The 16,626-nt window shown below is 35.5% G+C and overlaps 1 protein-coding gene across 4 annotated transcripts in view; it reads left to right on the top strand.

Moving 5' to 3' along the window:
* Positions 1–1,288: 1,288 nt before the first annotated feature.
* The window catches only part of st3gal3b (ST3 beta-galactoside alpha-2,3-sialyltransferase 3b), a 49,427-nt gene continuing 34,089 nt past the window's right edge, over positions 1,289–16,626 (top strand). Inside the window, exons 1-4 of one of the 4 annotated variants that reach the window (XM_052548653.1) lie at positions 1,289–1,507; positions 6,688–6,836; positions 14,463–14,534; positions 14,916–14,963. In XM_052548653.1, the coding sequence (XP_052404613.1) occupies positions 6,728–6,836; positions 14,463–14,534; positions 14,916–14,963 (229 nt within the window). In that variant the 5' untranslated portion in view covers positions 1,289–1,507; positions 6,688–6,727. Of the gene's footprint in view, positions 1,508–6,687; positions 6,837–14,462; positions 14,535–14,915; positions 15,021–16,626 lie in introns of all 4 variants that reach the window. The other 3 variants (XM_052548652.1, XM_052548654.1, XM_052548655.1) reach the window with 3 other exon arrangements.

Below are 16,626 nucleotides of genomic sequence, written 5' to 3'. Positions count from 1 at the left end.
GGTGAGTTGCCTGTTTAATGTAAAAGAAGTTTACAATCAAACACCGAAAAATACTTGTAGATCCCAGACCCCCACTTTTCACAGACTCATTAATTAGAGTTATTAGAGTTATTAATCTCTTTTCCCTGTGATGATCAATGGATGTTTGGATTAATAACCATAATGGTTATCTTGACAGCTGGTAAATCATGTTGTCCCTGTCTTTCTGTCAAATATTATTAGACTATTAAGTAGAGCACTGTGTTGAAACACCGGTTTTAACGGTTATATACATCATTTATAGGGATTAATAATATTTAAATGTTTACTTAGCCAGGGGCCAATAATAATCATTATAACTTATTTACAAACCTCACATTTGTGTAGCACTATTAATTGTATTCCATTATGCTTTTTATCCATAATCCAGGTGTAATAGATTCAAAAGTAAATGGATATATTTATGTTGGTATTTCCAACCAAAAATGTCTAAAACATCTGTAGAGCTGCTCCAAACAATAATGAAACCAAAAGGCTGCTCAACTGCATACATATAGCCTGTAAAAGCCCAACTGTAGCCGACATGTGCGCCAAACTGCAAAGATAGAATGCAATAGCTGACGACGAGAGACTGTCACGTGAGAACGACAAAACGCCTGTGAAAAGAAGCATTCATTGTCATGAAAATGCCAGATAACACTGCATATATTCAAAGCACTCGACATGTGACATTTAGCCTACTGGAGGCACAACAAAATTAGTTTTTTCAGTCAGGCGATTTGCCGGACTAGTTCATGGGAAGTCCGAGTCGTTTCTGCGAATCGGTTCTTTTGAACAGCAGGCTAGCCTTTAAATTTCAAACGATCGTTTAATTTCGGATTTCATCATTTCGATTATTAGCGACACATTATATAAGCTACATTGTGGACAATGCCGGCGTATGCTGTAGTATGAAATGTTACAGTTTAATTTACTTAAGTGTTTACTGTAATGCAGATGTAGGCTATTGCAGCGATTGGACACAGTTAAACAAGTCAATTAAACGAGTATTTCTTATTTGTATATTGGTATATTAGTAGGCTATTCAGCTATAAACGTAATGTTTTTCCTAACAACCTATCCCTTATTTGGGACTGCAATTTTTTTTCTTCTCTCTCTCTTGGGGCGGGGGTGTTGGGACAGTCAGACATCTGAATTTTAAAAGTACGTTAGGTGCATGATGTCACAAAATTGCGAATTTGTAACCCGTCTAGAATGACGTCTAAATAGTCGACTCGCTAGAATTTGAGACACGGCCGTGCTGAGGTCTGTAGACCTCCCACTTACTTAAAACGGTGGGGAGAGAGAGAGAGAGGGTGATTCCCAAATAAACCGACACGCAGCTTCACTCTCGTTGCTTTGAGGAGGTAATAAAGTATTCTCGCATTTTTTTTTGCTACCGACAGAGGATGGCCCATAACAGCGGAGGAGAAGAAAAATGTGGTCGATAACATTTTAGCTTGAGGGATTTGACGACTGGTGGGGACAGGTAATGTGAAACCGATGGAAGGGGGTTTATGTGGACATTTATATGCGTTATACCGGACGTTTGTTTCACCACAGCTGCCGTTCAATCTGCGATCAACAGATTAACTCGACGCTGTGTTAAACGTTGAATGTATGAATTTATGAATGGGTTTTAAAAGAGTATCGTATGTTGCTTTCTTGTGAATGAGTTTTAGCCCGTCTGGACCGTATTTGTGTGGGGCTGGCTAGCTGAATGAGCGCAAATAGGCTGCTTTGCTTTAGGCCCCTAAACGCATAATCCATGTCGCTTCCTTCATATTTTCCATTATGTAGTTTAGTCAGACAGTCTCTCTCCTCTATTCTCCTTTGACACTCGGATTTATGTGGTCTGACGTGTCGAAATGTATTGGTAATGTTGTGTTTATCTTGAGAGCTGCCCGCTGGTTTGTGTGTTAAGTAAGGAGGAGGGTAAACCGTTAGCCTGCCTGCGCTCTCAGTCTGAGAAAAGCAAACATACAGTATCGGGACATCGCAGTGCCATTATGACACAGCAGTCTGCATACTTTTAGTCAGATAGACATCATCAAAATGCGTTTGTTTTTGCTGCGGCAGCAAGTCACTTGTGCTTTGAAGAACAGAATAGCCAGCTAGAACAGATGAGCGTTCACCATATGGATCTGGACTTTCGCGTCCCTCGGTTTTTAAAACGCCACGTTACATTAGACGTGGAGGGTTTATTTATTTATTTTATATATAGATATACTGTCCACACACAGTGTACATAGACCGTTACTCCCATCTAACCTATTGGTATTTATACTTTTAATGCAAAGCATTTTTGTTAAACCTACAAAAATGTGTAGGTTTAAAATGGTTAATAAATACATGTACATAATGAAGATGAAAAAGTTTGGAATCAGTAACGTTACTTTTTTTTTCTTTTTTTTATATAGACGTTTCTTTTATCAAGGCTGCATTTATTTGACAAATACAGAAAAAAACGTCACTTTGTGTAATATTATTGCAATTTATAATATCAGTTTTATATTTGAATATACTTTAAAATAAAATATAAAAAGCTGAATTTTCTGCATTATTATATCTAATATAATATTCAAAAAAAAAACAGTTTCAACACTTATCAAATCAGACTTGTTGTTTCCATACTCTTTGATAGGCTGCCATGGGTTAACTTTATGGTGGTTAAATGGATAGTCTTCATTCAAGCACCTTGTGGTGTTAGAGACCTCTTCATTTTCCAGTCATGTCATCAAATGAGGGGTTAGCAGATGTTCATGCTACTCTTATGTGTTGTGTAAGGGGTGATGAGCAGTATCAATCAAGCTTCCAAAAAACAAAAAAAAAACAAAAAACCTAAATGATAGTCATGAAAGTGGATCATACTACTTACTGCACTATTTTCCAATTGTTCTGAAGTCATCCCATAGTTTTGTGTAAAGAACAGTTATAAAGAAAGTTGCTAAAGATATTCCCCCTGCTGGCCTATTTGAATGTGTAAACAGACGTGAAAGATATTTGAGAACTGCTCCTCACACAAAGCTATCCTATGGCTTCAGATGACAAATATAACTTGAGTTGTATGAACTACTTTTATAATGCATTTAAAAGCACCAGGTCACAATGGATTATTAACTGTTTTGAAGTAGTCTTGTTTTCAAACATACTAACCGTTTTGTATTCATAAATATTAACAAGCACTTTCTATGTGTGTTTTATTTTTTTTCTCTGAAGTTGCATGCTTGTAAGTGAAGACGTATTAAATAAATGTATCCTGTCATATCAAAGCAACATCGGTTGCTTTTGTTAGCTTCATTTTTAAGACCCTGTGCGGTTCATTTCCAGAGATACAGAGGTTTAATGTGGCTCCTTGATGAAATTGTTCAGAACTTCAGTAGTCCAAAACCAGATGTGGGTCACTTTGCTTAAATATTTATTTGTAGTAATTAAAAAAAGTCTGAAAAACAAATAATGTCGAAATGTGTGTGTGTGTATATATATGTATACCGATACATTTCTCAGCCAATACTGATTATTTAGAAAGACGATAGTTTGGTTTAAGAAAAAAAAAAAAAAAATCTTTCCCAACTAATGCTGTAAACTATACTGGGAATGCTTTTATTTAGTATATTAGTATAATATAAGGTTATAAATAATTAACAACAGAGCCTAAGCTATTGTGTTTAACTGCGGTTTCTTTTTAGATATAATAATAGCACTTAAAATGGAAATTTTTGTATACAACCTAACTGCACATAAGGTAGTTTTTATTTATTTATTTATTTTTTAAAAATATGCATGGATAATTAAGAATAACTCCACTTTCTCTGGTGTTTTTGTGTGTGTGTGTGTGTGTGTGTGTGTGTGTATGCATGCATACATACATACATACATACATACATACATACATACATACATAACCGTGAACACTAGATAACTTTGCTGTGGTAAATGCGACGTTAAGAGACGTATTGGTCACAAGCTGTTTTATTGGCATCTTTTCGCATTTGAGCCATTGACCGAGTTATTACATGAGATGTGATACATTTCAGTAAGTTGTACTGTATTAAACATACCATTTAGTTTACATGTCTTTCGAAATTAATGAATATATCTTACTGTACTTTTAGTTTATTGTTCTTAGTAAACTTTTTTTTATTTTATAATCTTCAATTTAAATTAAATGTAAATCTTTGAGATATTGGGTTCTTAATGTGGCTATATGTCCAAATTGTTGAATCCTGCCCATTTTAATGATTGCAAAAAAATGTGAATTTGTTGCTAGTCGTGACTGTTGACGCATATGCAAATAAGAACAGTAACCCAGGGTTTAGGAATGTATGGAGTCCCACATCAGATTGTGAATAACCAGGATTATTTGTTAACTCCGGTTCAAATATGAGTAATGTGAAACATTAAATGTGATATTCCAGTGTTTACGATTTCAAGTGTGAGAGACATTCAATATTTTAAAGTTTGATTTCTTGGTTTATTGATGGAAATGCAATGTGTGGGGACAGCAACTAGCTTACAGTTAGATGGCATAACATTTGTTTCAAATATGTAGACCTATTAACATATATTGCATACAGTATGAACTCTTGGAAGCTTTGGAAACTGTTAAAATTAACAAAATCCCTTCTTCTAAATATCCCAGAAACTGATTAAAATATAGAATATTATAAATAGACTACCACTGAGAACAAGTTAATGTGCCTCAACATGACCATTTTTTTTTTACCACACAGAACTGTATGTTTTATTCAATAAAAAAAAAAAAAAAAAAAAAAAAGCTATATTTCAAGGCTAGCATTTTTTGTTCTTCAGACTTTCCACTTTAAATACAGCAAGTATCAGCTGTATGCAAAGTGACCAATTTTTATTTATTTATTTTTGGGTAATATTCAACAATTTTCAGTCACATTGGGATTTCCATATACCTGAGACTGAATAGAACCATAAAAATGAAGATTCCAAAATGGAAGTTGCAAACATCATATAATTTGGCACAATTTGGAATCAATAATTTAAAAAGCAAGCCTAGCACTTTAGAATGAATTAAATCTCAATATAGATGGACTAGTGTCTGTGAATATTAAACTATATAAAGACTGTGATTGAAATATGAAGTCTGCATGTTCTTTGTGTCTTGGTGTGAATGAGCATTTCATCATGTTCTATCATACACACAGAAACTCAAGGCTCTTGACTATAGCCTGCCAAAATCAAAGTAATAATAACATTTTTCTGTGCAATCCAGTTCTGAAAGAAATAATGCATTTCATAGGCCACTTTTCTTTTTTTTCTTTTTTTATAGGACCCTACTTAATGTGGTGAACTATGCCTGTTGTTAACATACTGAGATGCCTGTGTGAACTCAAAGGGAACTGAACTCATACATTAAACATCAGTTAGTCTACCCAAAGTGAGATTGTTCCCTTTGGGAATGTTTACTTATGTTTTTGGTGGTTTTGTGGTACATTTTGCAGTAGGAACACATTTAATTGATTATTATTTATGATGTACATGGTTTGTTATCATGTTACACCTGTTTCTGCTATATAAAAAAAGTAGATCTGCTCTTGAATGTGGTTGTTTTTGATGGTGGTTCAGTTAACTTCCTCTTATTTGTTTTCTTTGTATTCTCTATTTCTAAATATCACAAGCTTTTTCCTTTTAACAAAGTAGTAAATGTTCTTTTAGACTTGTGTGTTGTGCTTTCCATGTCAGCATATGATATTTTTATTTTTATTCAGTTTTCTTGTTACTTAGTAACTAGTAACTACTTCTGTTTCCAAATGCATTGTACGATCACTGCGATCAAAAGTCAGTCAATTTTTATTTTTGAAAGAAGTCTCTTATGGTCACTAAGGTTGCAATTATTTTTTTAGGAAATACAATAAAAATAATAATATTGTGAAATATTATTAATGCTGAATTGTTTATAAATGTCATTTTAAAATATGTATTTTTGTAACCGTATAAAGGTTTTGGTAACACTTTAGAATAGGTGATACCTATTAGTTGCTTATTAGCATGCATATTAGATTATTAGCCATGTATCAGTGCTAATTAAGCTAATTAATATTAATGCCTTATTCTACTTGACCTTATTCTAAATCCCTATTCTTACCCAGTACCTAAACCTAACAACTACCTTACTAACTATTAATAAGCAGCAAATTAAGAGTTTGAGAGAAGTGTTGTAGTGACTAGTTCTACTCTAAAATGTTACCAAGGTTTTTACTTCCTTTTTTAAATTAATATAATGCATTTTTTTGGCTGCATGAAGGTATCAGTTTCTTAAAACACACTTTAAAACACATTTTATCTGTACAGTACTAAAAAACAAAAAAACAAAAACAGATCTGTAGAACAAGTAGTAGTTTACCTTTCACAAAGTCATGCCTAAACATTCTTAAGAGCACTAGACAAAAATCATAAAGTAATGCTTACTAACTGCTTGAGTAACGGAAAGCTGGCTGTGAGGCGGCTCATCACTATTCACTCTTTAGATCGTTCTTTGGTGTAATTCTCATGCTCAAACAGCAACATTACTCACTAAAGGAAGCTGAAAATGTAAAAAGCATAATAGGATCCCTTTAATAATGAGAGTCTGTCTTCTTCATTGCATGCTGTGAATGTGTGATTCAGCTTCTCTGGATTTTTCTGTCCTGCTCCTAGGTGATATAACAACACAGTACGATGTGAACGGTTGACGAACATGAAGCCTGCACACAAACTACTGTTCGTCCTGTGTCCCATGCTGGTCTTGGGGTTCATCTACTACTCTTCTGGGAAGCTCCATTTGCACGTATGGGGCCAGAAGCCACGTAAGTATTGCCTCCCATTGCTATCTATCTGTTAATGTGCGTCAGGTTGTGACCTCTCCGTACGTGGGTGCCTTTTGGTCTGTCAATATGTATGTTTGCCACAGTTTGTTTGTTAGACCCTCTGTCAGTTAAATTATTAATCTTAACAGTCCGCTTGCATGCTTGTCTTACAACAGGTTGTTTAGGTCAGATGAGTCTTGTGTAGGTTCATAAGTTTTGCATTATTGTTTTCAAAGAATTCACGTTTTTATTGTATTTATTTGTTTTCCTCAAAGTGGATATTTCAGCTTTTATTTAGCAATAGGGCAGGAATTTGGAAAACTGCTGATGGCAAGATTTTCAAACATCCTCCTTGTAGGCCGTGTAAATGGTTTGGAGGCGTGGTAGGGATTTGTGTGGATACATTTTGTTAAAAGGTTTGCGCAGGTACGAGTTTGTGGACTTTAGTAGCTGGTCTGCAGAACCACACAAGTTTTACTGAGGGACAACCAACGGACATTTATTCTAGCTTCAACTCACTGTGCTTCTCTTTGTGATTGTTTAGGTGGGAGATGCTTTAATGGTTGACTTATTGGAGGGAAAACAGATGTGTATTTGCATTTGCATGTCAGTAAAGTTACTGAAGGACACTCTTAATTCCACACTCCAACTGCACAACAGAAGCTTGTCTTGTGTACCACAGTAGCCCTACTTTACCGTTGTTTGGAAATGGCTGCAGACACAAGCTGCGTTTCCATTACCCTTCAAATTGCGCGTATTTAAAATTGTGAATTGAAAAAAATGGAAACTTCGATATTGCAAACGTTTTTATGCTTGCATCAGGTGATTTATCAGACAATTCGGAAAAGGAATATTTCGCTAAACTGCAATGGAATTTTTTTTTACTTTGAATTTACAGGACACATGGCATATGTAAAAAGTCATATGATCATTCTTCAGTGTACTATAACATCCAAGAAAAACTTCATAGTGTCCGCTAATGAGTATAAGTGACTGTCCCTGCCATTAATGCTTTGATAATTTACACTGCACACATCTGCAGGACGCCTCCTTTGAATAAATATAGCAAAAATCTGTCAAAATCCATTGCCATGACTTATCGTGAGAGGCAAAAGGTTACCTTTCAGTCGCATAACATTAGTTAATGGAAACAGCGTCATTTCGTAATACACTTTTATCTGCATTTGTAAAATATCTACAGAGTTTGCACACATTTGTAATGGAAACGTGCCTACAGTCATTGAGAACACTGCATCTACGCTGATATCACCAGCCTTACATGTAACAGCACACGGGTATCTGAGAAGACAAAACTATGAAACCGTCTCAGCAAAGTCATCTTTTACATGCAGGAAGTATCCACAAACCATTTTTAAAGATGTTTCTCATATCAGATCGCATGCCAGTGTTTCCTGCACCAACAAACATCAACGCATAAACTGTTAACGTGTGGGAAAATTGCTCTTGTGTGCCAGTTATTTTTAATGAGTCAGTCAAAAAGATTCACAGTCAGTGGTATCAGACTCATTCAGATATTGAACACCAAATAAATAAACAGTTTTCTGTCATATTGTCATTTTAATATCAAATAAAGAAATTTCTAATTGTGAACCTGATATTATATATGAAAACAAGAGCCCTACTGATCTGGCTAAATCAGTAATTCATTACTATTATTAAAGTTTTTGTTTTTTAAGATAAATCTCTTTTGCAACAACATTAAACTCCGTAATATCACTGAGAATTAGCATGAGAAAAGTACATTTAAAAGGAAGTTAATTACTGGGTAAATCAAAACCAAAACAGCCTCCTCTTCAACTTCAATCTCAGATGAACTTTAACAACTTTTTCTTTCTTCCTCAAAATAATAATGTGTCTGTTTATTTGAACACAGCTAACACAAATACATAACATAGGGCAAATGCTCTTTTGAATTCTTTATATTATTAAATAATATAAATTTCTTTTTCCTTTTTGCAAGTTTTAAACTGTACACTAACATTCAGTCTGAGAAAACCCAATGAGAAAAAAAAAATGTTGTAAATGTTGTATTTGTATCCGATGGAGACAAGGGACCATTTAAAAACCACTATGTTTGGATGTTAGACCGAAAGGGATAGTTCACCCAAAAATTAAAATTCTATCAGTAATTACTCACTGTCATGTCATTCCAAACCAGTAAGACCTCCGTTCATCATCCGAACACAAATTAAGATCATTTTGATGATATTTGAGAGCTTTCTGACCCTCCATGGACAGCAAGGGCCCTACCATAGTCATGGTCCAAAATGGTACCAAAAATATTGACAAAATAGTCTGTGACATCAGTGGTTCAACCGTAATTTTACGAAGCTACCAGAATACTTTTAGTGCGCAAAAAGACAAAATAATGACTTTATTCAACAATTCTTCTCTGCGTCACACTAACGCCACTATGGAGAGTCCCACGACACATAAACAATGCACACACATGATGCTGCTGACTTAGAACATGCATGTGCTGTGCCTTGTTTATGTTCAAAGGAAAGCATGTGTACTCGCCATAATGGAGGCAGAGGGATTTTGAATAATGTCATTATTTATTTTTTTAAACACTGATGTCACATGGACTATTTATTTTTTAAATTTTTTTCGATGTTCTTGGTACCTTTCTGTGCCTTGAACGTGGTAGGACTCTTGCCGTCTATAATTTTCCAGATGGTATAATAAATGCTCTGTGGGATATTTTGAGCTGAAACTTCGCAGACACATTCTGGAGACACCAAAGCCCAATATTACATCTTGTGAAAAGGGGCATAAAAGATGCCCTTTAAAAGCATATGAAGTCAAACCATGACACGTTATTAGAGTTTATATGTTGTGCTTTAAAATAAGTTATCTTTTATAATTTTTTTTTTTTTTTTGTCAAATTGTGTTACCATATTTTGAGAGATACATTGATTCTTTATAAAAACAAATCTACATATATTTGTAAATGTAAAAATTTAATATCATGGACAAGGTCTTTTATTTTTTGTAATTTAATAAAAAAAAAATCTAACTTTCTTATATTCTAGATTCATTGAACACAAACTGAAATATGTCAAGATGTTTTTTTGTTTTAATTCTGATGGTTATGATTTACAGCTTAGGAAAATAAAAAATTCCGTATCTCATAAAATTTTAATATTTTATTTTGAGCTCGATTAGTTTGATTAATTTGGAGTATAAATACTAGGTGATACCTTTTGGGCTGGTTTAGAACATGCAACCACAATTATAGGAAAGACTTCTGACTTGACAGTTGTTCAGAAGACAATCATCAACACCCTCCACAAGGAGGGTAAAGGCCCTGATATACTTCAAGCGAAGTTCATTTTCATGCTTCGTTTCGGGTCAAAAAGAAGTTCAAAAAGGCTGAGCGATGGTATACTGTTAACAAACTTTCCAACACCACGGCGCTGCTGGAGACGGGGTGTAAATTACTGTAAACGTGTCACGACGCTCGCGCGTATCCCCTAAACAAAACAATGATGAAATAAAGAAGTGAAGGCAATCTAGGTGTGAGACGGCGCCCAATGGTCAGAATATGTTAGACAAAAGAATAATGATTAGCAGCAGTTCGGAGTCAAGTATCATGTTTGCAATACAAAAGAACCATTCCATAATCAGTCCTTTATGGGAAGTGTGAATGGCTCATAGTCTGAAAACCTTAGCATGATGTGAGGGGAAAAAAAATATTGGAATCAGTTTGTTGCTTTCTTTTATTAGTGTTCCTTTTCTATTCCTAAGGTTTATTATTGTATATTCATTTGGAATTTTATTTACTGCATACCCTTTAAATCGACTTATTGAAAGAACAACAGCAGCAGTATGGTGTAGCATTTATTTGAAACATGTATTTGTTACTTGCGACCTTATGTCTTTATTCTTTCCTTCAGTCTTTTTATGGCTTTGGAAAACTTGGATTTTTCTCTGCTTCTGCTTCCTCTGACACCAAGCTTCGTTGCTATTTCTATCTAGGAATTAAATACTGTCTCTACATCTTTAAAGTCTGTCCGTGAGCGATCATACGGGTGCGGATATATTTGTGCACCTCACCTATTCGACACTCCAGTGTATTCAGGAGATGTCGCTCTCCTTAATGACCCCCGCAGAATGAGGAACGAACCGAGAAAAAAATAAATGTGCATCAAAGAAGGTGGAGTTTAAGAACACCACCACTGATTGTGTAACTGCCATGGACCAGTAGATACTTAAAGGTGTTTAGGAGCCAAAGCAAACTCCCCCAGAAAGTTCGCTTTGTTGAGCCATTTCAAACTGCCAAAACGAACTGAAAATTAACTTCGCTTTGGTCTGATTTTGTTCGAAATTGTCATATCAGTTCGTTCTTTGATTTTGTTTGAAGTATACCGGGGCCTTAAGCCATAGAAGGTCATTCCTGAAAGAGCTGTCTGTTCACAGAGTGCTGTATCAAAATATTTAATGGAAAGTTGACTGGAAGGAAAAAGTGTGGTAGGAAAAGGTGCACAAGTAACAGGGATGACAGTAGCCTTGGGAAGATTGTCAGGAAAAGGTGATTCCAAAACTTGGGAGAGCTTCACAAGGAGTGAAGCCGGAGTCAGCGCATCTAGAGTCACCACACTCTGACATCTTCAAGAAAAGGGCTCCAGCTGCAACATTCCTAGAACCAAGCCACTCCTAAACCAGAAAAAAACATCAGAGGCATTTCACCTGGGGTAAGGAGAAAAAGAACTGGACTATTGCTCAGTGGTCCACAGTCCTCGTTTCAAATGAAAGTAAATAAAAAAAAAAAAAAAAAAAATTCCAAAGTCAATGCAGCCATCTATCAGGAGATTTTGGAGCACTTTATGCTTCCATCTGCTGACAAGCTTTATGGAGATGCTGATTTCATTCATTTTCACAAAAATACAATGAAAGCAGCGAACATCACCCATATACTTTTTTATACTTTGTTTTTCAATGTATGCGCAACAGAATGCGCGTCAGGAGAGCCAGCTGACAACTTTGATTGTCCTCCATTTGTTTTTCCTCTAGTCATTTTTGATCTTGCGAGTTTCCGTGAAATCAAGTGTCACTGTGAAATCGTTCCTACAATCATCAAGTCTGTGTGGTCTCGTGATCTGGTCGAATTGTCTAGTGTGTACGTTCAGAGGATTATAAGGCTAAAAATCAGTTGAACTGTCTGTTTGTTTGTCTGTGGTCTCCCATGGTTTTAAAATCGGTTAATATTTGAAAATCGTCTAGTGTGCAGTTTTAACCATTTAATCTTTAATACAGCAAGAAAGAAAACGAAGGATCTTTATCTAATGTTATTATCACAGGAAATGTGAACCAGGAAATGTGATGACAGATTATTGCAGTGTTTGGACACAGGCTACTTTAAACAGAATTTTAATTATAGGCCTATTGATTGTGTAATGTATCTTATTATTTCAATCATTTTTCAATGAGCTTATGTAATCATTAACATCCTATCTACATTTATGCAACTGACCTGGACTTGATGAAGCTGTACATGAGACGTACAAGTATGCTTTATGAAATGAATTTCAAGAGTGAATCCAATTCAGTTATCTAGAAAATCCTTTATTGTGCCAAATGATTGTTTCGGCTTATCAGATAAACTGAAGAGAGGGACATGTTGCTGTGTCTGAAAAAGTAATAAAACGTGATGAAGTGTGCACTGCACGTTGTGTATTGATTTGAAGATATAATCCCTCATCTGTTTTACACATTTATAGATATAATCCCTCATCTGTCTAATGCATATTTAATATTTGTTTTGTTTAGCATTTTTGTATTTTGGAAATAAGTAGATGCAAGTTCTATTTACCTTCATAAATGTCAAGAGTGGAGACATACTGTGGGACATAGACAGAAACGGAGACACAGACTCCGTACTTGTCTAATGAAAGCTTGAAGAGATATTAATGTTAAAATACCAGTCTTTTTATGTTGTTCCATTACAGTACTCTCGTATTTAATAGGTGAATCCCAAATAAAGATACTAGCATTTACTTTTTGACTTCAGTGCAACCTTTTTTAGCCACTAGAGGGAGGGAGAGCACCAGTTGCTTCACTACCGATATGAAAGTTTCGTGCAACTGCCACTAGGGGGCGAAATGAGACAACCATTCAGAAGAGATAGTGGAAAAGTGCCTTCAGTCCACACTCATCACAACAGGAGGATGTTTATCATGTACAACACTAACACTAAAGTACTTTAGCATGCTGTTGGAAAACGGGTCGGTCCTGGTGCAGACAAGTCCGATCGGTCCCTATGTTCCTGTCTGATATGCAAAGGGGCCCGAAATGTGTAAATAGCGGAATTATGATTGATATTCTACTTGATAAGAAAGAGGTACTTGTTTTCAGTCCTTGTGGAAAAGACTCTGAGGAATGATGAAGCAAATAACTATTTGGTTGCTGCAATTATTTAGAAGTTTTTATTGATAAATGATTTCTTATTGGCCCTCAGAAAGGCAGCTGAGGAAATGGATTTGGCAGGCTTCTTCATTTATCCCCCTCCCCAATGTACAGTCTCTGAGATTATTTAGTGTTCACCAGGCGAGCTATTCTTCGTTTGTTCAATTCATGTTTGCATTCGCTGACTTCGGTATCTTGAACCTCTGTGGAAAAAGTTAGATGAATTATAAACGGCACATTTTGGACAGCTGCGCCCAGTTTATTTTGGACAGTTTTGTGAACCTGGGATGGGTTTCTTTGAACCTAACCCCTGTTACGAAAGGCACCTTAGGACACATTGTAAAGACTAATCACAATAAATGGCTCTGAAAAGGGTACGAGGGAAGGAAACGCAACCTATTTTGATGATAAATGGCAAAGAGTGGGCAAGAACCCAGCGCTCTGTGGCTTTGATTGCTGTAGAGTGGCCTAAACACATAACTGCCATGCATAGCAGTATGATAACGAATATAAATTTAGAAAATGTATTAAAAATGAGATGCCACGACACTGTTATAAAGTTACTCGAGTGGTAAATAAATTGGGCTTTATTTAGGAAAGTGCATGCCAGAAGGTCTCACAGCTCACATAGTGAGTTTGACTTTAGATACTGTATTCAGTGAAGATGTTTTCAGAAAGTTCAAGTAGTTATTCTTTAAAAAAAAAAAAATAATTCTATATTAAAAAGATTTTGCCACAAACCATTATGTGAAACTAACTGTAGCTTGTGTTTTTTCTATATGAAATCAAGCCCAATCTTTGCTTTGAGCTGTATATGCAAGTTGTAGCAAAACAAAAATTGTGTAATTTTGTGTAATATTTGCTAATCTAAAATTAAATATCCCAGGTTTATGTTAATGGGTATTGTGAGATGACATGCTGCTTTGGCGCAATGGAGATGTAGTGTTAAAGACTTGCTCATGTCAGTTGTCAAAGCTTGCCTTACAAATGACTGAAAACATGTCTGGTAAATCTGTTTTGTGCATTTTGGAAAAACCTTCTGTGGCATGAAAAACTGAAAACGTTCTGAAAGCACTATATGCTGATGTGTTTCCGGTTTGCACATGTTGAAAAAGTTTACCCTCATTATCATGCTGTTTGACTTTCATATACAGTATTTTAGCAGGTCTGCTAATTTATAACTCTCTTGTTTCACAGATAAAGATGTGGCGCCCACATTAAAAGTCACTAAACTCACTAGTGTTTCTGTCAAAACCACTGTGACCAAAGGTAGAAACTCTCCACCGTTTCTTCCTTCATGACAATTATTGGGGACTGGTGAAATAATCAATGGGCTCGCCGGTGGGCACTAACATCCTTAACTCTCAATCCATCTGGGCTTTTTAATTTATTTCTTTTTTTCTTTTTTGGATAATCAATTTTACTGCACAGGCAGCCTTTGGTATCGGCTGGAGATTACGGTGATGGGCGTCCTAATATTTCTTCAACCTCATGTAATTCCTGAAACTAATGCAGCTTTCTAGTTCATGCTGTTTGAATAGGTTGGGCTTTGAGGGTTTGGCCTGAGGTCATTCAGCGTGGCCTTGAAGTTTCCAAAAAATTGTGTCAAGCACAGAACCACCGGGCCTAACTGATGGTCTTGTGTTTCAGAGCCGGTGGTGGAGGGCCCTGTCTCCGTGGGACGAATAGTAGGCTCAGGTACAGCCTCACTGCAAAGAGTGCACTCTGGTCAGCATGAGAACCCCAGCAGGCCTGGTAGTCCTGAGATAATGTCCTTCAATACTTTACACACCAAAAACCCTTTCACACCAAATGCAACACAAAAAAACAACATTTTACACTGAAAGTGCAGCAAATATTTGTCAAGAGAATAAAGCTAGTTTGTGCCAGAACAACAGGTGGAGCTGAATGACAGAGAAACTCCCACCGACCAGAATGGATACCTGAATGGTGCCCTGCTGTATGCCTGACAAGTTTCTTGGCACAATAACGGCTGTAATTACTAATGGTTGATGGTGTTATGTTTGTTTTACACATACCAGCAGCTGCGTAAATGCAGCCTTAGGGCATAAGAGAATGGAAAAAACAAAAATCCTCACCATCCCCAAACTTTTAAATGGTAGTGCATATGCAATCAATATTACTCTATCTTTTTGGTCGGTGTGTTTTCATCACCAGGTGAAACAAAAAATCTTCAACTCATGACACAGTTGTGAATAGCTGCATAAGAATCAGTTGTTTTTATTCAACATTTTGTATGTTACACTTGGTGTGAAAAGGTCTAAAGATACTGTACCTTGGTCATTTTTAGGAAATGCTTTCCCAATCTTATTTGAAAAGGTTGCTACTTTTAAGAAATCACATTTTGCAGCCCAAAGCATTGTGTCCATAACTACCATAGACAGTGAATTCCATTTTATTTACCATCAGTCTTCCTGCGCTTTTTACCAACATAATTTTTTTTCAATAACTGAGTTGAATTTGAACAGTGTAAGTGTAATCAATGAAATGGTAATAAAGTCTCCAAGAGCAACTTATTCAACATATTTAAAATGTGGTCATTAAATAGAAAAAGTAATAATAATATGGATTAATATGGACAAATTGCCTCAGATTAAGTTAAACATATGGACACTACTGGTGCTCATAACAATCAAAAGAAAACGTGTTATGCGGCTGTCTATTTTTGTTTATCAGTGATTTATTTTTATTTATTTTTATTATTTTATTTTTTTACATATAACTAATTGTTAACTAATTAGTTTTACTTAATAAAATTCCTAAATGCGGTTTTGGGAGATCTGCTCTGACATCAGCTGTTTTAACTCTACCAACATAATTTAAGCATCTTGCCATTCGTGTTTATTTCCCAAGCACTAGTGTGCCCTGGGTTTATTTGAGCTCAAGATGAAGTCACTTTCTCCGCTGCAGATAGCAAGCCAAATTTACCCAATGTTTAAACTCAGTCTACCATACTTAATATCTTAACAGATAAACTATGTGGTAAATTAATTTGTGAAATATTGTTACATATAGTATTATCTTGACTAAAAAAAAAAAACAAGACAAAATGTTTAGTGTCGTATTTGGGATTAAGTGCACTTTTTTTTTTTTTTTTTTTTTTCTTTTAATGTTTGTACCAACTAACATTTAGAAAATTTTGGCATTCCGAATGTAAAAAAAATATAATTCTGCTCATGTTTAATGAATGAGAACTTGGTGTTTTTTCTCCTGCAAAATTCAATTTTACATCCCTGTGAACTTGAAAACAAAGAATTGGGCCACCATCTAAAAGGGTTCAAGACACACCAAGTTAAGACACACTTGGAGGGTCTGTCATAGCGAATGGCCAGTTGCAAGT

This window comes from Carassius gibelio, chromosome B2 (genome assembly GCF_023724105.1).
Source record: "Carassius gibelio isolate Cgi1373 ecotype wild population from Czech Republic chromosome B2, carGib1.2-hapl.c, whole genome shotgun sequence".
Classification (NCBI taxonomy): domain Eukaryota; kingdom Metazoa; phylum Chordata; class Actinopteri; order Cypriniformes; family Cyprinidae; genus Carassius; species Carassius gibelio.
Note: the sequence above shows the minus strand (reverse complement) of the source record. Positions and strands in the feature narration are given on the sequence as shown.